The sequence below is a fragment of the Camelus ferus genome, chromosome 32 (genome assembly GCF_009834535.1).
Source record: "Camelus ferus isolate YT-003-E chromosome 32, BCGSAC_Cfer_1.0, whole genome shotgun sequence".
NCBI classification, from domain to species: Eukaryota; Metazoa; Chordata; class Mammalia; order Artiodactyla; family Camelidae; genus Camelus; species Camelus ferus.
Genome location: NC_045727.1, coordinates 21,363,350 through 21,390,894, shown reverse-complemented (window position 1 = coordinate 21,390,894; position 27,545 = coordinate 21,363,350). Strand labels below are relative to the sequence as shown.

General features: G+C 50.9%; 2 protein-coding genes and 1 pseudogene across 3 annotated transcripts; 1 reads left to right on the top strand and 2 right to left on the bottom strand.

Moving 5' to 3' along the window:
* Positions 1 to 230: 230 nt before the first annotated feature.
* LOC106729565 lies at positions 231 to 21,066 on the bottom strand. Of its 2 annotated transcripts, none has more exons than XM_032471603.1 (4): positions 20,655 to 21,066; positions 4,024 to 4,122; positions 2,029 to 2,237; positions 231 to 1,539 (listed from the first exon to the last, which is right to left on the bottom strand). In XM_032471603.1, exons 1-4 carry the CDS (start codon positions 20,741 to 20,743, stop codon positions 1,505 to 1,507), a joined length of 432 nt encoding a protein of 143 aa, XP_032327494.1. In that variant the 5' UTR covers positions 20,744 to 21,066; the 3' UTR covers positions 231 to 1,504. The 2 variants fall into 2 exon arrangements, with proteins under 2 accessions (XP_032327494.1, XP_032327495.1); XM_032471604.1 differs by lacking the exon at positions 20,655 to 21,066 and adding an exon at positions 5,518 to 5,564.
* LOC106729569 lies at positions 13,943 to 14,358 on the bottom strand (annotated as a pseudogene).
* Positions 20,779 to 27,545, top strand: LOC116660863. The gene is made up of 3 exons (XM_032471210.1): positions 20,779 to 20,991; positions 21,310 to 21,430; positions 25,839 to 27,545. The coding sequence occupies exons 1-3, from the start codon at positions 20,779 to 20,781 to the stop codon at positions 26,387 to 26,389; spliced, it is 885 nt and encodes a 294-aa protein (XP_032327101.1). The 3' UTR covers positions 26,390 to 27,545.

The following is a 27,545-nucleotide window of genomic DNA, read 5'->3' as shown; positions in this document are numbered from 1 at the left end:
CCACCCCGGTTCCAGGACACCGCGCCCAAACCGAAGGCTGCCAGTACTGAGCACGTTCCAGAGATGCTTCACACCCGCGCTTCCCCCTACAGCGCGAAGTTACAAGACGTCCTGCTGCTTCAGCAAGATGAGTCTTCACTGACCCAGACTCCGTGACACGGGAAGATCCCGGCCACGGACGCGCCGTGCAGGCGCGGGGCTCCTCCAAGAAGGACCGCTCTGGGGACAAAACTGAGCCTCTTGGTCAAATATACGCGTGGTGTGGGGGGGCCGGGGGGGCTTCTTCACAAGATCCCTTTGAAGTGCTTTTTCTCTGGTGCGGCCGGGGCTGGAAAGGGGCTGAGCCAGCACGCGGTCCTGCACGCAGAGGGAGTGGGCAGTCAGTGTAGAGAGCTCACTGTGTGCATGTGGACCAAGGAAACGGAAGTTACGATATGGCACGCGGTGGGACCCTGGCACGTACTCACCTAGGTATTAAATCCAGATACATACACTCAGTTTGCAGAGAGGGAGTGGGGGAGCTACTTTAAACCATTTGGGTCAGTCCTGTCAAGGAGTCTGTGTCGCAAATGCAGACGAACCAGAGGCTGGGGACCTGCTGTCCCCTCATCTGTCTCCAGGGGGTGACTATCCCACCATTCTGAGGTGATTCAGTGTTTAAAGTTGTGTTTTTCACTCAAAATGGCCCTACGGATGAGGCATGTATTTCATCTTATGCTCAGCAGAGAAAAAAATGAAAACCAAAAACTGATCTGGTCCAATGCCGGCCTACTCATGATTTTTAAGACGCTCTGTTTAAACCTAAACCCTGTGTAAGATGCGGGTCCCGTGCTGTCATTACGTGGGCTGCCCCTGTGTTTGTGTGGCGCCCCTGCACTGAGCTTCAGCCTGGCCGCTGAGGCTCCACCAGCTGGGCGCAGAACACGCTGGTGTGAGAATCCTGGCTCCACCCCTCCCTGGATGTGTGGCCAACTCTGTCACCTCCCAGTGCCTCAGCTTCCTCACTGGTAAGTTGGCTGATAGTGGTACCCACCTCACTGGGAGAGGACTGAATGAGATCATCCATCTCAGCCCCTTAGCGCAAAGGTCTGTCACCCAGGAGGTGCTCCAAAAATGTGACGGTTATTAATTTCATGTGCACAAGATGGACCTAGCGGTAAAAGATGTAGAAATAGTTTGGGAATTTGTCCTGGTATATTTCAGGCACTTGTGAATGAAGCACTAGCCTGAAAGGCGTTTATCACCTGCTTTCTCATAGCTAGGACCCTGGACTCAAATATTTCTTACTGTTTAATAATATTTTTGTTCTTCGTGTGGCTGCCTCAACCTGTATTTCTTACTGACTTAGTCCTAATGCTTAAGCCTAGACTTTAAGAGAATAACAGAAACTGAAACTGTCGCTGTATTATTTGTTCTTTTAGATTAAAATTTATTTTCGGATTCCCTACAATCTTGCCTTTCACACATGCCTGTGGGTTATTAAAGGGTAGTCAGAGCGTGCCTTTCATTTCTTCATATCTCCTTCCTCCAGCTTGTCATCTGGAAGGAAGTTTGTCATTTTCAGTCAGCTCACAGGAGATGATTTTTAATTTATACCTGAGTGAGAGCTGACATTGTTTAACCTCGGCCTCCTCCGTGTTCCCTCAGCATCCCCTGTCGGCCAGTATCACCTCTTTCCCTCCCTCCCTCCCTCCCTCCCCCTCTCTCTCTCTCTCATTTTTCTTTCTCATAGTCACACATGGGAGGCAAACTTAACCCATCCCAGATGCAGTGGCCCATCCCCCCAGGAATCCCCCAGCAGCCTGACAGCAGGGCGTCTCCCCTTCCTTGGTTTCTCACACCTACTCTCCCACCTCCCACCATCCAGCACCCCTGCTCTCTCAGACCTCAGACCTCTCAGGAAGGTCTGTCTCCTCCACCCCACCCCCAGGAGATCACTGCGGCTTCTCCCAGACTCAGGGAGATGCCAGGGGTGAGGCCGGCAGCTGTGGAACACAGCAGAGGTTTGTCACATTGGTGAGAACGCACCCGTCTTCCAGGAATCCAACTGATAATGTCGGGGGCGAAGCCAAAATGACCTCCGTCCTGGAATCCACGTGGGGCAGACTTCCTCTCTTGGCCCCTGACTGTCTCCTAGGACCTTGCTGTGGGTCCCCTGCCACAGGACACAGGACGTTCTGGGATAGAGCCCAGAGCTGGTGCAGCTGGCGATGGCAAGGGAAGAGCAGAGAAGTTCCCTCGTACAAGAGGGATGACGGGGTGTGGCTCAGACCTGCCGGTCAAAGGGAAGCAACCCCCCGCCCGCCCGAGAACCTTGCAAGAGCGCGTGAGAAGCACAGAACAGAAGGACTAATGTTCTTAGCAAAATAAACCTTCAGATGTGTCCTTTCCACAGGACACAAAAGCACACACACAACAGCCCTGTAGGAAGGAAAATCACTTCAGCAAATCATACGTACATTTTCCAAATCTAGGTCCTTTCCTCACCATTTCTAGGAGGCTGTCTGTTGATTCTCTGCCCAGGTTGCTAAGCCAAGCACAGCCTGGCACTCGGCACGTGGGTAATTAGCTCTCAAGATTCTGGTTCATGGTGCTGGCGATTTGGGACAGGAGTCACCCTGTCCTACTGCAGGGTAAACCCTGACAGCTGGGTTTTCTCTTTGTGTAATGCAAGCGCCTGACAAGCTTTGACTGCCAAGACACCCACTTCAAAGAGGCATCCACTTTAAAGATAAACACAAGAGCCAGGCCACCCCCGTCCACTGGGGCTCCTTTGATTTTAAAGATTTTGGTTGAAGTTGGTAACTGACCACTTGGATGCTTGTTTTTTTCTCTTTCTGAGCTTTAAAGCCCCACTCTTACTTTTTAATGTACTTTTTAAAAAAATACTATTTTTTGTTGAAGTCTAGTCGATTTACAGTGTTAATTTCAGGTGTACAGCAGAGCGATTCAGTTATCCATGTATATACATATTTTTTTCAGATTCTCCTCCACTACAGCTCACCACAAGAAACTGAATATAGTTCCCTGCACTATATGGTCCCATTTTTATTTTTTTTAATTCACCAATAAAGAGTGAGCCCTTGAAACCCCAGGCACCCACCCTTGGCCCCAGGAAAAGCAGAACCCCAGTGCTCTCTCTCTCTACCTATGACCTCACGGTGTGGCCCCAGGTGTACCATGTACCTTCCAGAGCATGGAAGTAATAAACCATTTTTCCCCAAAGTTCCCTGATGGCCTAAAGGGCGTCTTGTCATCATACATAAGGACCATGAGGCCCAGTCATAACTGGGTCACTGACAGGCTGAGACCGGGGGGATGCTGGGCCTCTCTTCGTGTACTAATTACCTACGTGTGTGTCCTTCGGTGGGGAAATATCTATTCACATCTCTCGCCCATTTTTAAATTCGGTCCTTGGCTATCTTGTAGTGAGTTTCAGAACCTCCTTGCTCACTGTGGACCCCGGACGCTTAGCAGGTGTGTGGCTGGCCGACACTTTCTCCGCTTTGTGGGTTGTCTCTTCACCCTCTTGATAATGTTCTTTGAAGCACAGATTTTTTTCAATTTCCATGAAGTCCTATTTCTGTTTTCCTTTGTCACCCACGCTTTTGGGGTCATACCTAAGAATCCACTGCCTTCACGTGGCAGGCACTCTGGGAGTATCAGCTGCAGGATGAATAAGGCTCCATCTTCCTCAAGGTCCAGGAGGCTGTAGCAGTGACCCCCAATGCCTGGGCTGGGGTTGAGCCACACCCATGCAGCACTACCCTCATCTTCCCATAGTGCCCTCCCCGCCCCCCCCCCCCAGTACTGCACGCACCACACTGATCACAGTGTCCTTGCGATGGTACAGGCCTGTCCTATATCCCCATTAAACGTAAAATCATGACAGTTGCTGGAACTCAGTCCCCATATAGATAGAGTTATAGGTAAACAGTGCCTGTCTCCTAGGCCGGTGTAAGGACTGAGATGACTCAGTGCCACTCAGTGCTGGTGCTCCCTACCACATAGCAGAGCTCTCACCAGTGTTGGTTCTTTCCACGCATCAACTCCAAGGCCTTTCCCCCAGGGTCTGCGGGGTGAGTTATCATGTGATCTCCAGGCAGGAAATGTTCTTCATCCCTAGTGGTCAATGGAAACAACTTGCATTAATTTACAAACCTGGACACTGACCAGTAGCAGACATGAAGTGGTTCTGTGTAAAGTCCAAACGGGGTTCTGAGTATTTGCTTCACTGAATCTTTTCTAAATTTATTCTACTATGTATACCTTTAAATGTGAGTGTCCTTTCTTAAATTTACCCTGTGCTGACAAAGATTTTAATATTTATTTTTCCTGAATATTTAACTTCATCAAATCGTTGTGGATCTCCGCTCCCCTCATCTTTCTGACCTAACTGAAAGTCTACCCGGGTTGAGTAGCAGATTCTCTGAGCATCAGATCCTTTGTTTATAAATAGGGAACCCTCCACTCAGAGGTGAGAACACTCAGCAGAAATGCTTTAAACCAGATTCATGAGTTTTGAAAAGCCACAGAAAAAAATGCCCCTGAAAGTCCAGAGTAGAGATTAAATGGAAGACAATGCTGAATGAAACTGCCCGGCTCTGAAACGAAGAGAGAACACTAAAGCGCAAATAAACACACAAATGAAACTTCTAAAGACTGATTGGAAGTAAGCAGAGTAAACACATTAGAACTAATAAAAGAGATTTACCAGAAGCAAAGAATAAATTAATCCTAATCTTTGCAGGATAGGGTGTTAGAGAAAATGCGGGCTCTGGCTCCGAGCCCTGGAGTGCAAGATACCAGGGCGATAGCTAAGCCTGTGCAATAGATTAGCTACATGTGGTTGAGAAGAAACCTTTGCCTGCTGCCCGACCCTCCCGTCCCACTATGAGAGCTAGTTTTGGTTAGCGCATGCAAAGCAAAGGTGTGCGGCAGTCACGTACAATCCCCTCATCTCTGTGACTTAAAACACTGTCTGTTTCTTGCCTGCGCCTCGTGTCCATCATGGACTGACAGGGGTGCTCCGATTGCCATAGTTGCCCCCAGACCTGGCTGCTGCTGCCCGTCACCCTGTCAGAGGTGGGAGGAGCTTGACAAGGACGTCAGATGCTCTGGGAAAGAAGTGAGTCCTGACCTCCTTCCAGCAATCCCATCACTCCAGGTGGGTGAGACTAACTCCAAGGCACGGGAATGAGATACGCTCTCCAATGGGGCTCCACCCTGTGCTGGGCGGGCTCAGGAGGGAGCATCAGGGGCAGATGAGGGGTCCGGGAGGGCTTCCCAGGGGGCTCAGGTGAGGCAGCCTTGTCCATGAGAGGCTGAGCCTCAGACATTTCTGGAGGTGGGAGGAGGTCTGAGCGCTGTGTAGGGCTCAGCCCCTGCCTTTTCGGGTTCCTGCTCCTTAACTGCTGTGTGGGTTCGCCCCAGCAGCACCGAGGGCAGATGGCAGGGCAGCCAGTCTGCGACTTTCTCCACTTAAGGACAGACCTGTCACCACGGGACTGTGCTCACCTCCTCTGGACACAGAACTGTGGGCACAGTTGTACCCCCATCTTACAACTTACTTTAGGAGCCTCCACCCCAGAATCTCTCCTTCTGATTCTAAGGCTTTGCATCTCATTAGGCAGAATTTCCAGTTTCCAAATCGAGAGGCGAGTCCCAGGACTGGGGTTTCGCTCCAGCGCACACATCCGTAGTCTGCATTTCCCTGATACCTTGAACGGCTGTGGATGATTCATCAGCTCCCGAGTTCATGAATGAGGTTAAAAATTCAAATTTCATTAGAGACTCAAGATCTTCCACAGTTCAGTATAATTTATATTCCGCTAATGCACAAAGCCCCCAATCTTCATGCTGATACACTCAGGGCTAAACCTTCCAACTACGAAAGTACCATTTTAAGGAGCGCATTACAGTGAGCTCAGAGAGGCGTGAGCCCGTGGCTGGGCTGAATCTGCAGGACCAGAGAAAGGGCAGGACGCAGGGCAGGGTGGCCGAGCTCTGGCCACAGCTGCCCAGCAGGCCTTAGTCCCAGCCAGTCCCAGGCTCTGGCCGGTGTCAGCGGGTCTCAGAGATGAGTGTTAATGGGGAGGGTATAGTTCAAGTGGCAGAGCACATACTTGGTAAGCATGAGGTCCTGGGTTCAAGCACCTCCTCTAAAAAGACACGTAATTACCTTCTCCCCTAGCATAAAATAATTAAATACAATAATAAATAAATAAAATTATAAAAAAAAAAAAGTGTGTCCAAGACCAGAAGTGGGGGCCAGGCTGCATCCTTCTTCTTTACCCATCAGGGTCCCCATGTGGAGATGGTGGGGGGCCTCCAGGGCACTGACCCGGCTTCTGTGGAGGACATCTTCCTGTGTCCACCTCTCCTTCTAGGAGCACCCCAAGTTTCACCAGGGAATCTGTGCTCCACGCTCAAACCTGTGATCCAGCTGGAGCACCCTTCGTTCCAGATGGGGCTGTGACCCAGGCGGGTCAAGCGAAGCCCTACCCTGACTGCAGTGATTAGGCTAGAGCTGGTCACATGACCTCTGCGTGTCCAATCAGAGTGAGCATCAGGACTTGCTCGAGGACCAATAGGAAAGGCTCTTACAGTTCCGCTGGCTGTATCCTGGCTGCACTGATTGGTTGAGGGACGGTCACACGACCTCGTTCAGTCCAATCACCAGGAGCGCCAGGCCTTGCCCCGGGCCGACAGGAGAGCCTTGGCCCTGAGAGGAGGCGAGGACGGGACGCTGCCGCCGCCTTGTCACCGTGGAGGAGCCTGGAGGAGCCCGGCGGGGAGACTGGGGCCTGTTAGCGAAGCCAGGCCGCATGAAGGCAAAGGCTTGAGCTGGAAGAAGGAGCAGACTGAGTTCTGACGACACCACTGGAGCCCTGGATCCAGCCGCGCCTGAAGCTGGGCCTGCGCTGCCGAGACCGCAGGTCAGGAGCGCACCAACCGCCCCACTTTTTCCTGAGCAAATTTGAGGTGCGTTTCTGCCCCTCTGGGGCGAGGAGTCCTCGTTAGTAGAGGGGGCGGGGTGGGGCCCAGAACGGGGACTGTGCCCTTCCCGGCGCCCTGGCCCCGGTGTCCCGTCTGAAGGGGGGGGGGTCAGGGAGCCCGTCCTGGGGGTGGGGGGTCGGGGCGCCGGGGCCGCGGGGGGTGGGGGTCACCCCCGCCGGGACACCCTCTGCTCCCGCCACCCTCCCCCTCCGCTCGAAGAGGCCGAGATGGGCGCTGGTCTAGTCCACGGCCTGAGCTGCCGCCGACCTGGAGTCTAGTCCTCGCGAACGAAGGGACACGGGTCAGGGAGGAAGGGGGTCTGCCCTCGGCTGGGCGGGGGTCCCTGCAGGGCCTTGGGGGCGGCGCTGCAGCGGAGGGAGAGCCCTCTCGTGTGATGTACTCGCGCCACAGCCAGGAGTTCTTGGCTTCCCCGGGTCAGAAGCGTGAGTGAGCTGGGCTTTGAGGAAAAAAAAAAGAGAGGCGGGTTTCAGCCTCATGATGACAGGGGCGGGCTCTTGAGGACCTGGAGCTTCAAGTTTTCTGTGTCTTTCTCTCTCTTGCCCCTCACGCTAAGTTGGGGGAGATGCTGTGTTACTGAGGGGTCGCGGGCAGCACTCACAGAGGTGACACGCCTGGGTTACACTGGCAGTGCCCAGGTGCAACACACGGGTAGTAATCATACCAGGAACACACGTGTGACAGCTGTAAACATCACCCCGAGTAACATGCAAGTAGCATGAACACAGGACACACAGATGTCACAGGGGCGGCACCACACAAACCAAAACACACAGAGAATCCCGGGGAATAACCCGTGACAGCTCACTTGAGAATCACGCACATTGAGCATGTGGAAATGTCCACACGGAGCAGCAGGCTCAGGTGACGCAGAGGTGCCGCACACACAGGCTGGACGCAGGCAAAACACACAGACCGCGTACTGCAGTGGCGTGCACACACAGGGACAGACCAGGAGACCCCCAGGACCCCAGCGCACGGGGGGCATGCACAGATAACACGGGGTCCTGCTGCAGTCAGGTGACACAGGCCGCATGAACACAGGTAACGCGGCCCACCTAAGTGAGCGCAGCACAGGGGAAAGGCTAGAACTTGAGCCGGGCAGTGCCACACAGGCAGAGCACACATGCACACACAAGATGCACACTCAGGCTGCACGGGGAGGCTCGTGGTGAGTGACACACGGCAGCAGCAGTGCAGCCTGAAGGCGGCGCACACACAGCCCACACCCAGGCAGCACAGAGGGGAAGCAGCCGCAGAGAGCACAGCCGCTGGGAAACACACACTTAGCACGGAAACCAGGGAGACGGCACACGGAGGGTTCACACGGGTAACACACACACGCAGCATCACACGTGAAGGACGTGCGTAGGTGATGCTCGATGGCAGCCCGCAAGTCACACCCACAGGCAGGTCACACAGGAACCAGACGGGTACGGCACAGGCAGCTCCCAGTAGTAGCAGCCACCGTGCACAGGACACACACCCAACGTGGGCTGCGCACCTGTAACACGTACACAAGCTGACACCAGCTCTGGATTCAGACATAAGATTGGAAAAGGCCAGCTAGGGGCCCAGTATCCCTTCTAACCTGAGAGTCACGTGCTCTGGACTAGACACTTTGGGAATCACGTTCGAAATCATGATCCTTCCATCCTTCACAGAGAACGTCAAGATGTTTGAATGAAATAACCCACCTGAGTCCATTCTTTTCCAGTTTTATGGGTGCAGTAATATTTTGTAGCGAAGCCTTTATCTCTTTGATTTAAAAAAAAAAAAAAGAGCTTATGCAGAAGTTCCTTGTTAATTTACTTCATAAATCCTCCCCAGTTACGTCCTGCTGCCAAGGCTTACCCAGTGCCCCTTCCATTATCAGGAGGGACTTAATTGGGATGTATAATTGCCAAGCTGGGATGTGGAGAGGCCCCCAGCTCCTAGGATGCCCTGGGCATCCCCAGGAATCAGGATATGCTGATGTGAGATGAAGGAACACTGGTGTTTGCTGCATCCACTGCTGACAGCTCAGAAAAAAGACGAGGCCAGGGACCCTCACGAGGAGGTTATCAATGAAAGATGGAGAGTAGCGCCGCACTTGGACTTTCCGTCCTGGGTGCATTTTCTCCTCTCCACCTCTGAAGTGGCCTGAGGATGCTCTCCTTGCTATGTCAGCACTCTTGAAGCTGTGGACACCTTGCCAGGGTGGGGCCGTTGGAGTTAGTTGACCCTGGGAAGTGGTGTCATCTGCCAGATCCCCGAGGGGAGCCCTCACCCACAGATAGGGTGAGGAGGCCGTTTCACAGGTGTTTGCCTGTGAGGCCACTTTGAGCCAAGTTCCCTCCCTCCCTCCCCTTTCCTTCACACAGCATACACAGGTTAGCAAAAAGGAGGGGAAAGGACTTACATTCTGGGTGAAAATCCATTAAATTTCCCGGTGTTCCAAGTTCTCTGCTGCATGGCGCTGGCCAGAGTCCAGCTCTGCCGCTGGGACTCAGGAACCATGACCTGTCCCTGGCAGCGATCGTGCCCTGTGGCTGCAGCTCAGCCCTGGACTCCTTGAGAAGGGAAAGGTCCTTCTACAAACTTCCCTGAGAGCCCAACTCAGCATGATAGGGCCAAGACCCCTCCCCCTTTGCACCCTAACTCCAGATGCCCCAGTGCTGCCCACTATGGGACGGGCGTGGGAACTGGGCTGTTTTCACCATGGGAGCTCTGCCCAAGCTCACCCTCAGTTCCATTTCTAGACCATCACTGGTCCCCAGTGTTCTCAGCAGAGCACAGAGAACTGAGAAAATAGGCTCTGTGTGAATTAAAAAATGCAGTAAGGCTCTCAAAAGACATCAAAGTCCATTTCAGTTTTCAAGAAGAAAAAGGATTTGTGAAGCAGCTTTGCAGTTAGCCTACAGTATCAGCACCCAAATCCTTTCAGCACCATCTCCATCTTCTCAGTTGTGAGGCGTGGTCTCAGCACAGAGTGACTCCTGCCTTAGTTTTCATTAGAAGCTTATAACGTTCAAAAACATTTAGAGGGAAGAGGACACTCCCATTTAGGAATAATTACATGCCCATTGACTGTACTCCATGGTGTGTATGACCCAACCCCTGTGCCAGCCACAGGCCTTGCCTGGTCACCAGCCTTGGTGCTGAGGGGTTTCAATGATGAGCACCCTCCCAGGCGGGCGGTCCAGAATACGGACCATCACACTGCAAGAACAGAACACCACAGGTGACTGTTCCTGACGAATTAGATGGGAAGTTCCCAATAAAATACTAGAAAACCAAATGCGGCAGCACATTAAAAAGATCTCTTAACATTACCAAGTGGGATTTATCCTTTGGATACAAGGATCACTCAGCACATGCAAACCATCCAGTGTGATACATCACATTAACAGAAAGAAGGGGAAAAAAATCATATGATCATCTCAATAGATGCAGCAAAAGCATTTGACAAAATTCAACATCAATTCATGATTTAAAAAAAACTCTTTAAAAGTTAGGTATAGAAGGAAAGTACCTCACATAATAAATGCCATATATGACAAGCCCGCAGCTGACATCACGCTCAACAGTGAAAGGTTGGAAGTTTTCCCTCTAAGATCAGGAACAAGACAAAGGCACCCATTCTCACCATTCTATGTCAGCATGGTACTGGAAGTCCTAGCCAGGGCAATCAGGCAAGAAGAAGAAATAAAAGGTATCATAATTTGAAAGAAAGAACTAAAATGATCCCTATTTGCAGATGACATGATTTTATATATAAAACATTACAAAGACTCCAAAAAGTTATTAGATCTAATCAACAAATTAGGTAAAGTTGCAGGATACAAATTTAACATAAAAAGTCAGTAGCATTTTTACTTAGTAACAACAAATTATCAGAAAAATAAATCTTAAAAATACCATTTATAGTAACAGCAAAAACAATAAACTACTTAGGAATAAATTTAATCAAGGAGGCGAAAGATCTCTACACTGAAAATTACAAAATATTAACCAAATAAACCAAAGAAGACACAGATAGATGGAAAGGTATCCCAAGTTCATGAATTGGAAGAATTAAATACTGTTAAAATATCCATATTACCCAAAACCATCTATAGATTCAATGTAATTCCTGTCAAGATTCCAATGGCATTTTTTACAGAAGCAGAAAAAATCCTAAAATTTATATGGAACCACAAAAGACCTCAAATATCCAAAACAATCCTGAAAAGAAAAAAATCTGAAGGCATCACTCTTCCTAATTTTAAGGTATGTTATAAAAATAGCGTACTCAAAACACTATGGTACTGGCATAAAAACAGACACACAGACCAGTGGAACAGAATCGAGAGTCCTGAAATAAACCCGTGCATATGTGGTCAACTAATATTTAACAAGGGAGCCAAGAATACTCAATGCAGAATTAGTCGACTCAATAAGTGGTGCTGGGAAGTTGGATATTCACATGTACGAGAATGAAACTAGAGCCCTATCTTATGCCTCACAAAAATTAACTCAGCATGATGGAAGACTTAGCTGTAAGGTCTAACACCATTAAACTCCTCGAAGAAAATGTAGGTGAAGAGCTCCTTGACGTGAACCCCGGCAGTGATTTTTTGATGATGACGCCTAAAGCACAAGCAACAAAATCAAAAACAAATGGAACGACATCAAACCAAAAAGCTCTAACCAACAAAACCATCAGCAAAATGAAAAGGCAACCTATGGCATGGGAGAAAGTGTTTGCAAACCATCTGGTGAAGGGTTAATCTAACAGGTGGGGGTCACAGAGGAAATATGAGGTGAGACACAGTTCTCACCAGAGCTGAGAGTCTCATTGGGGAAGGCACTTGTGCCCACACATGCGTGCACACATGCACACACGCACACGAGGATAATGAAATGGATAGTTCTAGGTCGAAATGGACAGACTGGGAAAGGTGTGGCCCTGCAGTGGTCGAAAGAGATCTTGCAGTCTAGAGCCATGGTTCACGGGGGAGGGAAGGCAGTCAAAGCAGGCGAGATTCTCTGGGACTTGAAGGATGGGTGTTTGCTGTTGCTGGGTTGCACCACTGCAGATCTGCTCCATTGGGCCGCCTTCTTCTAGTAACTGAACCTGCATTTTCCTTAGTGAGCCATCATCCACCCCCATGTGCTATCTGGTTCCTCTCCTGGATCTAAGATGGCTGCGTCACCCAAGCCCAGCTAGCTGAGTCATTACATCTCTAGCCAGAGATTGGCCCAAAGATGAATGTGTAGCACTGGGTGGACCAATGAGACTCAGCCCTGGGTTTTTCCTTTAACTGATTGAGAAAGAAGAAACTGAGCTTTCCGAGAAGATGCAAACATTAGTGAGACTCAGATCCAGGCAGCTATCTTGGTACCACGTGGGGAGAGCCAAGGCACAAACGGAGAAGTCAGATCTGCAAGATGGGAAGAGGAAGACAAATCTTGATAATGTCACTCGCGCCCCTGGAGTGAGCATGCCTGAAGCCATGGCCCTGGGTGTTTTTGTTATGAGGCAGTAAATTCTAGTTTTTACAACAGACTCTTGAAGTTATGTTTCTGCCACTTGAGATTGAATTAAGACAAAATAAATCTGCCTGGTATTTTCAATGCCACACCAGAGTCTGTTTGGGGACTGGGAGTTGGAAGAAAGCTCTCACACTAAGAATAAACTTCTTAAAACTTGCTCTGGATCAGCCATCAATCATTCTGCAGAGGGAAGGCCCTACATTCAAAAAACAGCTCTGGGAACTCCAGCTTGACCATAGGGAACCTTCATCTTTCTCTTTCTCTTCCAGAGGACACTGTAGCTTAGAGGCATTTATAAGCTGATGTGTTTATGACCCTCAAACAGGGAGGTAGATACCCAGCATTTCCTGCCCCAGTTGTCTGGGGAGTTTGTTCTGAAGGGCACACATTAAAAATGGGCCTTTCTCCACTTCCTCATGCACAGGTGAATTATGAGGATCTTTTCTTGCGAAACTGACTTTATTTCTGAAAAGAAAAAATAACCCACTCCTAGCTGCTCAGAAAGCAGTGCATCCTCCGAGGTCTATGAACGATGCAGCCGCTGTGAGCGCAGCATCCCCCCCTCTGCTCGCTCTGCCAGTGGAAGGCTCAGGAATCCCAGCCTGGGGTCTGGAGCTGATCCGCATCTGCATTCATGGTCCAGTGCGAAGGAACTGGACCCAAGGGCAGGGCTGGTGCCCAAACAGGTGCAAAGAGCTGAGACTGCAAGCTTCCTCTCTATGAGGAAGCTGACGTCCCTGAGGCCCCACTTATGGGGAACAGGACCCACGGACTCCATGCACACAGCACAGACCCAGCTTCAGGCTCTGGAAATGCTGTGAGGACCCCTGCGAGTACTGAGGCCTCCGTCTCCAGAGCAGAGGGGCCGGGGGATGAGTGGAGGCGCACTGACACTGGGCATTCATTGATCCAAATGGTTTGGCTCCCAAAGAGCCTCCGAACCAGACCCTCTCTGGAGATGAAGTCCAAGGCTTTCCAGAGCATCGGGGCGTCAGGACCAGCAGGGGAGGGACAGGACTGCACTGTGCGCCTCCTGCTGGAGCTGCGGCTCCCAACCCTGCAGACGAGAGCAAGTGTAGGGTCAGCCTGAGTTTTTCACACGTGGCTTTCCTTTATCTCCACTGCGAATTCAGTCCTTCCTGTTTTGTCTAGAACACCATCTGTCCTCTGCAGTGAGGACAGTCTTAGACTCTCCCAAGTCCTACCTTGATTAAAACTTTGAAATTGCAATGAAAGGGAAATGGAAAACAGAGCTTCCCGGCAAGACACTCAACGCCTAGAGCTGACGCCTCCCAGAACCGTCCGGTAACAGTCGCTTTGCCAAGTCAGAGTACATCTGCAGTCCAGGCACGTTGTCCCCAGTTCTTTGTTTTGGTTTTTGGGGTTTTTTTTTTTTTTGCTTTTTCGCTTTTTTTATTACTCAGAAAAGCTTCATTTTTTTATTGAGCTTTTTGACTCTGTGCTTGTGCTTTCAATACTTTCACGATTTCCTGCTCCTCAGTAAGGAAAGCACGCTTGACCCTGTCACAGACACACTTAGCACCCGTGGAACCACCATAAGTCCGGCTGACATGCTTTTTTTTTAGACAGTCTCATAAGAGCTGTAGGTCTTACAGCGCGAACTCCTCGAAGTCATCCTGGGCACAGGCCACGTGCGGATTTTGATGCTTTCCCATCTTTCTTGGTATAAAGGTAAACAACCCTATTACCAGGGGTTCGGGACAGCCTGCTTTTGTTAGAGGCTGTACTGTAGGACAGCCTACGACGGTATGTCAAACGCTGGACCATTCTGAATGCCTCTCGATACAGTCCCCGGAAGAGGGGAAAAAAGCACGTTTCCCTAGTTCTAACCGCATATAAATACAAAACTCTTCCATAGTGGGATTTGATGACCATGAATTTATCCCACTACCCTCCTACTTTCTCGGTCTCCAGATGCTTGTGGGATACTCTGTGTAAGGATGAGTAACCAGCTCAGAATGTCAGTGGTCTGTGTGTCTGAGAGGCAGTGGGATGGTTTTATTTGATCCCAACTGTGGGGCCAGACTTCCTGGTTGAAATCCAGGCTCTACTTATCTGGAGCTGGATGGTGTTGAGTGAGTCAGTTTACCTCTCTGAGGCTCAGCTGCCTCGCTTGCAAAATGGGAATGACAGCAATCCTTACCACAAAATGTCACTGGAAGAACTAAAGTAATTTATCATTCTTCGTAAACAGTAAGCACTCAATGACTGCTAGGCGGATGATGGAGGGGGAGGAAGAATTATCAGCTGTACAGTATTTAAGACAAGTAAGCCAAGTCTTAAGAGCCTGTTGATCATTGGTAAGTTAATGAACTCAATCATTCAACAAGTGATTATTGGGAAGATTAAATAAGATAACGTGCAAAGTTCTTAACCCAGCCCAACACGCACACAGGGAAACAGCAGTGCCCAATAGATGTTGACAGGGAAGCTGATAATGGTGATTATGCTGGTGACGTGATGATGTGGGAGGTGGAGGATGATGGATGAGAATAAGAAGAATCCAAGAGTGCGTTTAAAATAAGCAATTGCACGTGTGACCCTGCTAGTGACAGCTGGAGATAGATACATTTATCCACACAACGAAGGAATCAAGGACTCACTAAGTACCAGGTACCGTGCTTGGAATTTGTCCTGCTCAAGTCCAAGGACGTTCTCCACAGCTTTGATGGTAGCGGCAAAATAGCAAAACTGGCCCAAGCCCCCGTGGGCAGGAAAGTGATGAGACTGGTAGAATCTTTCCCCAAACTCACAGCTGCAGAACAAGCTACCGACGCTGCAGAGACTAGATGAGTGTGTGTGTTGTTGAGGAAAAGTTCACACGTGGAAGAATGAGGAGCGTGGGAGCAGGCTGGGGCAAAGAGTGGGAAAAGCCGAGGCTTTGGAGCCTAATGACACCCAATTCTATTCCCAAGCCGGCTCCAGACCAGCCGTGCAGCCTCAGGGAACTAGCTAAACCCCTCTGAGCCTTCCTGTTCTCATGAAAACTGGTGATGAAATCCTTCCTCACTAGGCTGTTGTGAGGATTAAACAAGATGTGGCCGTGTGTTTGTAAAATAAGTTACTCAAGGTAGGACGCCAATCCCTGCAGTAATTTCTGCTGTTACCAGCCACCTCAAAGCCCAGTCTCCTTTTTCTCTGTTACCGACTGAACTGTGAGAGACCAATAAGACTGTGTGTAAAATTTCAGAATCCAGGTCCCATCTTAATGAAATACAGTTTTTGGAGTTCAAGCTTTGTCTCTCCGGTGAAAATAGAAACTTTTCAAAGCAATCAGGCTGTGCTTTTCTTCACCAGGGCTTTTGCTGTGGTGAGTGGAATCCCCTGACTCCCATGAAAACTCGCTTATTTGAAGCTGCTGGGATTTTGTGAGCTGCTCGTTACTGCGGCGCAATACAGCCCGGGACGCGCCTCCGGGTGCCTTGGCACAGTGTGATAAATCTTCCCGGCAGGACCCAGAATGGCTGATTAAATTCCACCTTCGAGCTGAACGCGAGCTCCCAGAAGAGATCAGATAGCATCACAGAAGAAAACAAAGCAAACACGCTTGTTCCACCCCGAGTGCGAGCTGAGGCTCATGTCCACTCTGCTGGTGTTGAAACCCTCGGGCGCTCCTCACTGATATCCTCCCGGCTTCCTCACGGACTTGTAGAAGACGGGGTTTATTGCCATCCACCTCCACTCACCGCACACTTCCCAGCACGGGGCCTGGCCGTCTGAAGGACAGTCAGTGGAAGGCGGTCCTTCGGCGCCACTCCCAGCAGCTTCAGATGGTTTGAAGGTCGGAGTAAGAACAGGATGGAAATCTATGGGGAAGCAACCTCTCGGAGGGGCCCTCCCTGCAGCATGAACTCCCCATGCCCTGGGTCAGCCCCCAGCTCCTTCTTAATTAATAACTGCAGGTTAAGAGAGCCCAGCCACCTTCAGAATGTGTTTACTTAGGCCTGAAGCCAATTCTGACCCAATCAAGGAAAAGGACACAGTGCATGAACTGCCAGTGAAATTAATTAAGGGGAGGCTGGCAGGGAGATGGACGGGAGTGCAGGCCTGCTGGAACCCCGCCCAGCGCTCCGTCCGCAGAGTGCTCGCAGCCGGGCCCGCAGGCTTCGCGTCCTCCAGGGGCCGTCAGGGTGACTGGACCTGCCTGGCTCCAGCCACGCGCCATCAGGAAGGGATAGGGTCCTGGGTTCCGGGTGCTCAAGGAATACCAGATGTTGAGTGTTGGCATCTAATCCCAGTTTCTTCTCAAAAACTGTGCAGACCAACCAAACAAGCAGGACTGAGCTGGCAGGTCACTGTCTCGTGACCTCGCCTTCCAGGCTGTGAGAAGAGCACACCCCTCGCCACAGAGTGAGTCCCACAGAGGCTCCCAGTTCAGTTTAACTGAGGTTAATCTGCTGAGGCGTGTGGTGCTTGTGGGAGGGGGAGGAGGGGCGAGGACCAAATATCCTCGAAACACCCCCGTCTCAGAGTGAGACCTGTGGGGGTTGCCTTGAAGGACCCCTGCAGAGCTGACCCCAGACTCCCTGGAGAAGTGACAGGGAGGAAGTAACTTCAAGGCGGACCCCTTTTATCTCCACGTGTCTTTCCCAGGATCCCCAGCCCAGAGCAAAGGTCTTCGACTTCACTGAGTTCCTCTGTTCAACCTGAGGACTCGCAGCATGCTCTGTAATCACCGATTTCCCTCCTGAGCTCAGCACCAAGACACTGTTGTCCAGCGTCCCACCTGCCCAAGGTCCTGAGACTGCTCCAGTCACCCGAGTGTGATAAATGGGCCCCTGGGGTGATGACAGGGGTGGGGCCAGGGGTGAGGCCAAATTAGTAATTTAAAAACTCCCAACAAACAAAAGTCCGGAACCAGATGGCTTCACAGGTGAATACCACCAAACATTTAGAGAAGAGCTAACACTTACCCTTCTGAAACTATTCCCCAAAAATGCAGAGGAAGGAGCACTTCCAAACCCATCTATGAGGCCACCATCACACTAGTACCAAAACCAGACAGAGGTCTCGCATAAGAAGAAAATCACAGGCCAGTATCACTTATGAATATAGATTAAAAGTCCTCAACAAAATACTAGCAAGTCAACTCTAACAATAAGTTAAAAAAAAAAAAAAGGGTCATACACCATGATCAAGTGGGATTTGTCCCAGGGATTTTTCAGTGTCTGCAGATTGATCAATGTGCTACACGACGTTAACAAACTGAAGAATAAAAACTGTATGATCACCTCAACAGATGCAGAAGAAGCTTTTGATAAAGTTCAACATCCATTTATGATTAAAAAAAACCTCTCCAGAAAGTGGGCCTAGAGGGAACACACCTCAACATAATAAAGGCCTTGTATGACAAACACACAGCTAACAGCGTGCTCAATGGTGAAGAGCTGAAAGCATTTCCTCCAAATCAGGAACAAGACAGGGATGCCCACTCTTACTACTTCTATTCAACATAGTTTTGGAGTCCTAACCACAGCAATTAGAGAAGAAAAAGAAAAGGAATCCAAATTGGAAAAGAAGAAGTAAAACTGTCACTGTCTGCAGATGACATGACACTATGCATAGAAAACCCTAAAGAAGCAACCAGAAAACCACTAGAGCTCATCAATGAATCTGGTAAAGTTGCAGGATACAAAATTAATACACATAAATCGGTTGCATTTCTATACACTAACAACAAAATATTAGAAAAAGAAGTTAAGGAAACAATGCCATTTACCATTGCATCAAAAAGAATAAAATACCTAGGAATAAGCTACCTAAGGGGGCAAAGGACCTCTACTCTGAAAACTATAAGACTGGTGAAAGAAATAGAAGGCAACACAAACAGATGGAAAGATATACTATGTTCTTGGATTGGAAGAATCAATATTGCCTACCCAAGGCAATATACAGATTCAGTGCAATCCCTATCAAATTACCAATGACATTTTTGATAGAACTGGAAGAAAAAAATGTTAAAATTTGTATGGAAACACAAAAGACCCTGAATAGCCAAAATAACCTTAAGAAAGAAGATTGGAGCCAGGGGAATCATGCTCCTTGGCTTCAGACTATACTACAAAGCTACAGTAATCAAAACAGTATGGTACTGGCACAAAAACACATAGATCAACAGCACAGGAGAGAAAGTCCAGAAATAAACCCACACATTTATGGTCAATTAATCTACAAAAAAGGAGGCAAGAATATACAATGGAGAAAAGACAGTATCTTCAATAAGTGGTGCTGGGAAAACTAGACAGCTACTTGTAAAAGAATGAAATTAGTACATTCTCTAACACCATATACAAAAATAAACTCAAAATAGATTAAAGACCTAAATGTAAGACTGGATACTGTAAAACTCCTAGAGGAAAACATAGGCAGGACACCCTTGACATAAATCGCAGCAATATTTTTTTTGAACCAGCTCCTAGAGTAATGGAAATAAAGGCAAAAATAAACAAATGGGATTTAATTAAACTTAAAAGCTTTTGCACAGCTAAGGATATGATAAACAAAACAAAAAGACAACCTACAGAGTGGCTGCAACTGACAAGGGACTAATTTCCAAAATATACAAACAGCTTATACAGCTTAATACCAAAAAACCAAGCAGCCCAATAAAAAAATGGGCAGAACACCCAAATAGCCTCCTCTCCAAAGAAGACATCCAGATGGCCCACAGGCACATGAAAAACTATGCATACCGCTAATTGTCAGAGAAATGCAAATCTAAACTACAATGAGATATCACCTCACACCAGTCAGAATGGCCATCATTCAAAAGTCCACAAATGACAAATGCTGGAGAGGGTGTGGAGAAAAAGGAACCCTCCTACACTGCTGGTGAGAATGTAAATTGGTACAGCCACTGTGGAGGACAATTTGGAGGTTCCTTAAAAAACTAAAAATAGATTTACCCTATGATCCAGCAATCTCACTCCTGGGCATATATCTGGAGAAGACTATAATTCAAAAAGATACATGCACCCCAATGTTCATAACAGCACTACTTACAATAGCCAAGACATGGAAACAACCTAAATGTCCAGCAACAGATGAGTAGATAAAGAAGTTATGGTATATGTATACTATATATATACACATATACTACTCAACCATTAAAAAGAATGAAACAATGCCATTTGCAGCAACACGGATGGACCTGGAGATTGAAGTGAAGTAAGCCAGACAGAGGAAGAAAAATACCACATGATATCACTGCTATGTGGAGTCTAAAAAAAGACACAAATGAACTTAATTACAAAACAGAAACAGACTCACAGCCATAGAAAAACTCATGGTGTCTGGGGCAGGAAGGAGGTAGGAAGGGATAAATTGGGAGTTCGAGACTTGCAGATACACACTACTACACACAAAATAGATAAACAACAAAGTCCTACTGTAGAGCACAGGGAACTATACTCAATGTCTTATAGTAACTGATAATGAAAAAGAATATAAAAAGGAATATATGTATGTATATGTATGACTAAAACATGATGCTGCACACGAGAAATTGACACAACACTGTAAACTGAGTATACCTCAATTAAAAAAAAAAAAAAAGACCATCTCAGGTGAAGCAGTTGTCAGGAAGGATTAAAGGGCCTTCATCTTCATAGCTCTGCCCCAGCCCAGTTATCTTACAACCACTAAAAAACATGGTAATCCCTTCCTTGTCAGGAGCACATCTATTGCAAAAAGAAATATTCAAATTTTTAATGAAAGATATAAAAATTTTAAGTAATAAGATAATACAGGATGAAGCAGAGACAGTTTGTCTGCCAGCATCCATTCTCCCCTTCCTTCTTCCCAGAGTTTCCCCCTCCCTCTAGTGGCCCCTCCTGTTCACTCCAGGAAAACCAGTGGTGGGGTATATATCTTACCTCCAGTTCCTCATCAGAGAAATTGTATTTACAGCTCAAAGCATAAAACAAACCCGTTATCTTCTCGCATAATGAGGACCGTGAAAATTAAAACTATTTGGAGAAAGTCAAAAACAAGCAGGAGGTCTCCAGCGTCTGGTAGATGCCGTACAGCAAGCGCCGGAACACCAGGTATCAGTTACGCAGCCCAACCTTCCCACAGGAAGGGAGGCCTCACGTACTCACCAGGACACCTCAGGATGCACAGGAACAAAGTGAAACAACGCGTCTTTGCCATCAATTGTCCAGTGGGGCTCTCCTTCCCCTCCTGCCATTCTGGGCACAGAGGGGTGCCAAGAAGAACCTGAAGATGAAGGCACACCTGCTCTACCCCATCTTATCCCCACCTACCCCAGCCCATCCCGTAGTAGTAGCCGCGCTTGCTGTCCTCCGAGCCGAAGACCTTGATCACCATGCTGTAGAGATGCAGCCCTTCCACCAGCATCCACGCAAAGGCGCTCAGGAAGAAGTAGTGCAGGAGCACGGCCAGCACCCGGCACGGGGTCTAGGAGCAGAGCAGAGGGTAAGCGCCCTCGGGCTGTGAGCAGGGGTCCCGGCCTCCCTGCATCCGTTTCCTGGGGGCACCTTCTGGTCCCATGGCCTCATCTGCTTTCTGGGAAGTCAAGTCCTGCCTTTCCAAGTGGAGCGATTTGGGTGGGACACGTGATTCAGGAAGTTGCCAACCAGTGCGCCAGACCCCCTCCCGGGCACGGTGATTGAATCAGGAGAGGGCAGGGAATCAGGCCCAGCCAATCAGCATGAACACCACCCCGCAGCAGGATTGGTCAGGAGGAGGCACGTGACCAAGCCGGCCCAATGGGGTGGGTTCTGAGGTGGGCAGAGCTGCCGGGAAGCCAGTGAGCCAGCCTGGGGGGCCACGCGGGCCAGGCAGCCTGTCGGAGGGGCCAGGAGCCGTCGTGGGGAAGGCACCTCGGGCCGGCCAGGGCCCTGGCGCAAGGCGGGTATGGAGTGCCCCTGTTTAGACCTGAGGGAGGGCGCTGATGTGAGGGCAGGGAGAGGGAGTGCCCAGGCACCACGCCTGGGTCCGCCTGGGACGCGGAGAAGGGCGCAGCCTGGGAGGAGAAGCAGATATGGAAGGAGATGAGCCGGGGAGCGGGGAAGCAGAGGGTGAGGGAGGAGGGAGGAAATCCTTTAAAGGGAGAAAAAAGAAACGAAAGACAGAAACTTGTGACTGAACCATACTTGGCTCTGCGTTCGTTTTCTGCTCCCTCCCCTGGATTTCCTTCAGGAGAAGTGACCATCCCCCCACACCCTGGACGCAGCCAGGGGGTGCGTCCATCGTGGTGTCCCCGCCCCTAGCCGAGAGGTGGGCGTGTGCTCAGGCTGTCACTCTCACGTGACTGTTCATGAAATGTTCATTTTTAGCACGGATAATTTCAATCCCTTTTCAAATCAACTTTTCCTGCCAACGAATAGATGTGATCTGCTCCCACAAAGACACCCACGGACTGTCTAAATTTGATGTCACCTACACCGAGTGGTGACAGATGTGGAGAAAAAGTTATATTTAATCAAAAATAACTCTGTGACTTCATTTTTTAAACTTGGGCTTAATTAAACCGCTTTGCTTCCTCCCTCTCGCCTACACTCTCGCAAACCCACTTCCTGCTGAAGCATAGCTTCCTCTGCCCACTCCCGCTGCCCAGCGGACCCACCCACGTGCCGGCGGAAGACAGCTTGGTCTTTCGTTCTCAGCGTGTGACGGATCCAGAAGAGGAAGCTCTGCTCAAAGTCATCCAGGCTCACAGTCACTGTCACACAAAGACATGATGCCATCTGAGTGCTGGAGAGGTAAATGACACTAAACACAAGGGCCCCAGGACATCCTGCAGCCGCCAGCTCTCCAGGAGACGGGGGACAGGAATGTTCCAGAGCAACAGCTGCAGAGCCTGAGCTGGGACTGGTCTCCAGAGGCTTTGTCGGCGCCGAGTCCTCACCTGCACTCCGTCCGTCCACCCTGGGCTGGCATTTCTAAGATGCTGACACCCTCACGGGACATCCATAGACAGCTTCTCACCGCCTACATCTGGAACACAGGCCCCGGGCACTGGGCTCCATCAGGTCGCTGTGGGGACAGCCCCCGTGAAGCCCGCCTGAACCTTTGCGAGCCTGTCTCTGCCCAGCCCCCCAACAGCCTGGGGAGGCTGCCCCAGTCATGGCGACTCGAAAGCTTCTTTCTGGCGGCCTGGGCAGCCGCTCTTCTTGGGCTCCTCAGCAGCTCTGAGCCCGGGAAGGATGTCATCTGGGGGGACATGCGGCCTGAGACTCCTCTCAGAGACCGGGACACAGAACACATGGGTGTGGGAAGAGCTGAGCCCGGGGAAGCCAAGATCCAGACTCGCCCGCCCGCACCCAGGGCCCCCACCTCCTGTGAGCTGGCCTGACTGCCAGTGCAGGGACCAGCGCCTGCATGAGGCGACGCAGTTTTGTGTGACCCTGACACAGCCCGGAAGCCCGGTGCACACACTTTCTACACGACTTGTGAGGGTCCCAGAGCCGGACATCACTGGGCCAACCTTTCCAAGGTGAGCTGTGTGCAAAACATCCTCACAGCACGGGGCAGGGTGTACTCTGAGGATGACTCGGGTATCCCCCCATCCCCACCCCCACGCTCAGACAGAAGGACAGCTGAAGATCGCAGCTGTGGCCTCAGAAACCATAGTGGCCTGAGCACCCTGAGCAGTGAGGACACAGCGGCATTGCTCGGTCCCTGTCCCCCTGCCTCCCTCACGGAGCCACAGTGGAGAGCAGCTCCGGCACGTCCTCTCTGTCCCCCAACTCAAATGTGTCCTTGAATTGGGCAAACCCTGGACGCTCATCTCGGCCCTCAAAGGCGACACACCTTGGGGGGCAGTCCGTGTTCCAGGACTCAGAACACTCGTGATCCACCCAGGCGCTGAGCGGGCTCTGGGCATTGGGGAAGCAGTGGCGGGATGTGAAAGCCCCTCACCTGGCCAGCTAAACGGAGCGTCACTTCTGCAAAAAAGGAAGTCCAAGAGGCTCCCAAGGCTGAGCGCAGTCACGTGTGCAGCGTTTATGAGCAGCTGAAGAGAAGCAGTTGGGGGCCCACTCACCCCGGGCTGCTTCCAGAACCTCAGTGTGTGGCCAGGTCATCCAAGGACACCCCAAGGGCCCTGACCCCCGGCCCCCATGCCCTCTCCCCTGTCCAAATGCTGCCTGAACCCCCACCTTCCCCAGCCCTTCCAGGCCCACCAGCTGACAGAGGCCCCTTTGGGCTGGAGTCCGTCTGTCCTGTCTGTGGACAGACACGTCCTGACCACACGTGCACAGATGGCCCAGGAGGGGCTGACACGTCCTCACCCTCAGCTGTCGGCCGGGCCTCAGTTCCAGACGGGCCCCAACCTCCCGACCTGTCTCTCCCCTCCACGCGCAGCTGAGTGCAGCGGAGACACCGCAGGGATGTGTCAACCCCCGGCCACCGGGACCAGGCTGGGAGACACCCTCGAGGCCCCCATCCAGAGGCCTGGGGTACGCGGTGTCCCCGCACCTGCGGGGAACTCAACTTTCTCCACCTTCATGGTCCCTGTAGGACTCGGCCCAGGGAAGGGCCTGCTGACAGAGGGAGTGGAATTCTAAATGTGACCCTCCGTGGTTTCCCCCATCCCCTCTCCTGCGAGCCAGCACGGCTCCAGTCAGAGAGGAACGGGGTTGCAGACGCCTGAGTCTCACGCTCATGGCTGACACTCGGCGGTAAGCCCTCCAGGCAGGCGAAGGAAACACGCAGACAGAAAACTGCTTTGAGGCTTGAAGAGAAACAAAACCTGTGACATCACACGGGGAGCTGGAAAGAGGACAGCCTGACTGAAATCGCACAGAAAGCGTTTTCTGATCGTCCCCAGCCTGTTCCTTGGCATTTACAGCTGTGAGTCTCAGAGAGCAGAGGGATGGACGAGGGAAGGAGGCGCAGAAAACAGAGGCAGGAACTGTGAGGATGAGGGCAGCGGTGGGCTCTTGTCAGTCTGCAGGCGGGGGCAGGGCCTCCCCGGGGAGAGACTGATCCCTGGGTGCGTCATAAAACCTTTCTTCGCGACCTCTCCTCCCTCTGCCCAAAGTAAACCCTCAGACTGTCCTGAAGAAGCAAGACCTGTCATTTCATACACAGGTGGCCACTCCGCCTGCTGTTCACACTGATCATTGCACATCTTGGTGATGCTGGGGTCGCTATGGTGTGTCCTGGGGACGTGAGGAGGGGTAACTGTGATGGGGCCAGAGGACACTGTGAAGGGACCTGCCAGGAGGGCAGAAAAAACCCTGAGAGTCCTCCGTCATAACTAGGAATCCTCCTGCAGGACAGATGAGAGAATTGACCACGGAGGCCCACCCGCACCTGGCTACACCGCACCACAGTGACCCAACCTTGTCTCACATGACCGACAGACTGGAGCATGAGCCAATCAGAATAGACCATGGACCACACAGAATGGAATATGGATCAGTCGGAATGGACCATAGGCCAATCAGAATGGAGCATGGGCCAATCAGAATGCACCATGGGCCAATCAGAATGCACCATGGGCCAATCAGAACAGACTCTTGTCAAGGACCCACCACAGACTTAGTGAGTCCAGCTGAGTATTTGTCCTGGTGTCACAATACCAGGCCGCCTTGCTTGTCCCTACACCCCAAGGAGGTTGCTCAGGAGAGAGAGGTACTCGGAGGAGCCAAGACTGAGCCCTACTCCTGCCTGCAGGATGGGACGCTTACTTCCAAAGAGGACTGTGTGGTGGGTGGTGGCACAGGACTCCAGGGGTGCACCGTGTCTGGCTGTCTACGCTGGAGCCTCAGAGACCTCAGGCAGCTTCAGGCTTCAAAGCCAGCATCTCTCGTCCTCTGACTGGAGCTGACTCCAGGACTGGCTGATACTTGGAGCTACAAAGTGATTTCGATGTGTCCCCAGGAGCTGACGGTGTAACTTGGGTGAATTGATTTTTAAGTCGATTGACACAACGTAAAAGATGATTAGTTCTCACTGGTCCCTGAGATTGCGGGGAAGACATCATTTTAGCTGCATACAGCGTGGGTTTTGTGAAGACTGTAAAGGCTGTTTTTCAGGTTACTGTCTAGGGATAAATTTATAGCAGTGTCTGCTGGTCCCTGAATGTACAGGGCTCCTGGTCTGGCTCTGAGCAAAGAGCAGAATGGGGAGGGTCATGGGGTGTATCCCTCATGCCCCAAACTGCCCCTGGCTGATGTCTGGCCCAGGCCCTGCTCCATGCCCAGAACAGCGCAGTGATGAGCCCCACTGACCCTCATCCTTCTCCCTGCTTATCAGTCATCGCCACACACCCAGTTCACCAGGAATCAACCCTGTGTTCACTTTCTCTCAAGGATCCTCCAGTTCCAGGAGCACAGCCCTGAGCTCCAAGGACCCATGTGAGGCCCTGCATGAGAGAAGGTCTGGGGTCCTGCGCAAGCCCTCCTCTCTCTGCTCCCTTCCTACCAAGTTCTGTCACTGGGAGAAGAAAGGCACTGCCCAGTCCTCACCTCAGATCTGTGAGGTCACAAAGGGCGAAGCTTTCACCGCAGAGTGTGTGGAAGGCACTGTGTGTCCACAGAGAGTGACCGGCCACTGGGAGAAGGATGGAGACCCCAGGGACAGTCCCTTGTCTGCAGCCTGCAGCCCACGGTCGGAGCTGGTCACGTGGCATGTCACTTGTAGAAGACTGGAGCCGGGGAGCATGTGGGCACCAGGTGAGGACAGGCTCTTCACCCACCACTGTCTGCTGTGCTCAGGGTCCAGCTGTCCCTCGTCTCCTGGGCCCTCCCTGCAGAGGGATGAGGCTGGAATGGGGCGCTGGCCCCGTGTCTCAAAGACCCTTCCTGCCCGACTGCCCTGCCCATCACAGGCCATCACAGCCCCTCACACCTGGACCTCCTGAGGGGTCCAAGCAAGAGGTGACGGTTCTGTCCGAGAACTGGCCTGTGGGGCTGGAGGTGGCCAGATGGAGGGTGGCGTTCTGCCAACCGTAAGGATTCCAGAGGACTGTATGTAGAGCTCGAGCCTTTGGCTTAACCACCTGGAAGGGTGGAGACGTCCTTCTCCTGGATGGCAAGGAACATGCACGAGGGGATTTTGCATGAAACGCACCCCAACTCACGAGACTCAGGCAGGGGCTTGGCTGTGGATGGCCCACCGCTCAGGAGTGCGGGTCATATCAGGAGTGGGGGTCATAGGGGAGCAGCCAGCTCTCCCGGGTTCAGGGTCACCTGGGCAGGACACAGGAGCATTCTGCAAAGTGGACAGGATAACCCCTGGCCCTTCCTCCCTAGCAGGAAGCTTAGCGGGGAGGGTAGATAAGAAATAATGTAGAAAGACTTGGAGGCTTAGCCAAGATAAGGCATGAGATGATTCCAAGGTAAGATTATTATCATCTTAATTGGATGCAATCAAATGCAGGTTTTTGTTTTAATGATTTGGGTTTTAAGATGAAGTATTAATTTACGAATCATCTGTGGCAGTAAATAGACCTCCCTGCTGAAGACTTCCCTAATTACCCGTAACCACCTGTGACTGATGCGCCAACAGCAGGCGCCAACAGCAGGGACGGGAGAGCTGGGATAGCAAGCACCATTCAGTCCCACTCAGGGACCGGGACCACTTCTGGGCTTGGGCAGAGCCACCTTCACCTCCCATGGTGCACTTTTGCCGTCTGAAGGCAACAAGCAGGAGCCAGGAGAGGTGCGGGCTCCATGAGGCCCCGCTGTCCAGGCCTCTGTCTCTGCGGGCTGAGCCATGCCCCTCTGGCCATCCCAGGGGGACTGTGTGACCCTTCAGGTGTTCGGGCCCACACAGAGCATGGAACGCTTTCCCCCCACCGCCCCTCTTGCTGAGCTGGGTGGATGCCTTCAAGGCATCCCACTGCCTTTCCTGTGACACAAGTCTTGTCAAGCTAATTAGCTGTGGGGGATGTTAGGTGGTTTTTGTTTTCAAAAGTAGTCAAACAAGTGTATATTATGCTTGGCCGAAGGCTAACTTCCTAATTAAAGCAGACTGCAGTTGGATCATCAAACAAAAATAAATAAATAATCAATAAA

Excerpts from the sequence above, each read along its gene's own strand:
- LOC106729565 (XM_032471603.1), bottom strand. The coding sequence starts at position 20,743 with ATGGCAGGAGGGGAAGGAGAGCCCCACTGGACAATTGATGGCAAAGAC. Across the intron at positions 4,123-20,654 it reads GTGCATCCTGAGGTGTCCTG|GGATGAAGAACATTTCCTGC; the intron begins GTGAGTACGTGA and ends ATTGACCACTAG. Across the intron at positions 2,238-4,023 it reads CGTGGAAAGAACCAACACTG|GGAACTTCTCTGCTCTTCCC; the intron begins GTGAGAGCTCTG and ends CTCTTGTACGAG.
- LOC116660863 (XM_032471210.1), top strand. The coding sequence starts at position 20,779 with ATGAAGGCACACCTGCTCTACCCCATCTTATCCCCACCTACCCCAGCC. Across the intron at positions 20,992-21,309 it reads GTCTAGGAGCAGAGCAGAGG|AGCTGCCGGGAAGCCAGTGA; the intron begins GTAAGCGCCCTC and ends TGAGGTGGGCAG. Across the intron at positions 21,431-25,838 it reads AGGGCCCTGGCGCAAGGCGG|GATCCTCCAGTTCCAGGAGC; the intron begins GTATGGAGTGCC and ends CTTTCTCTCAAG.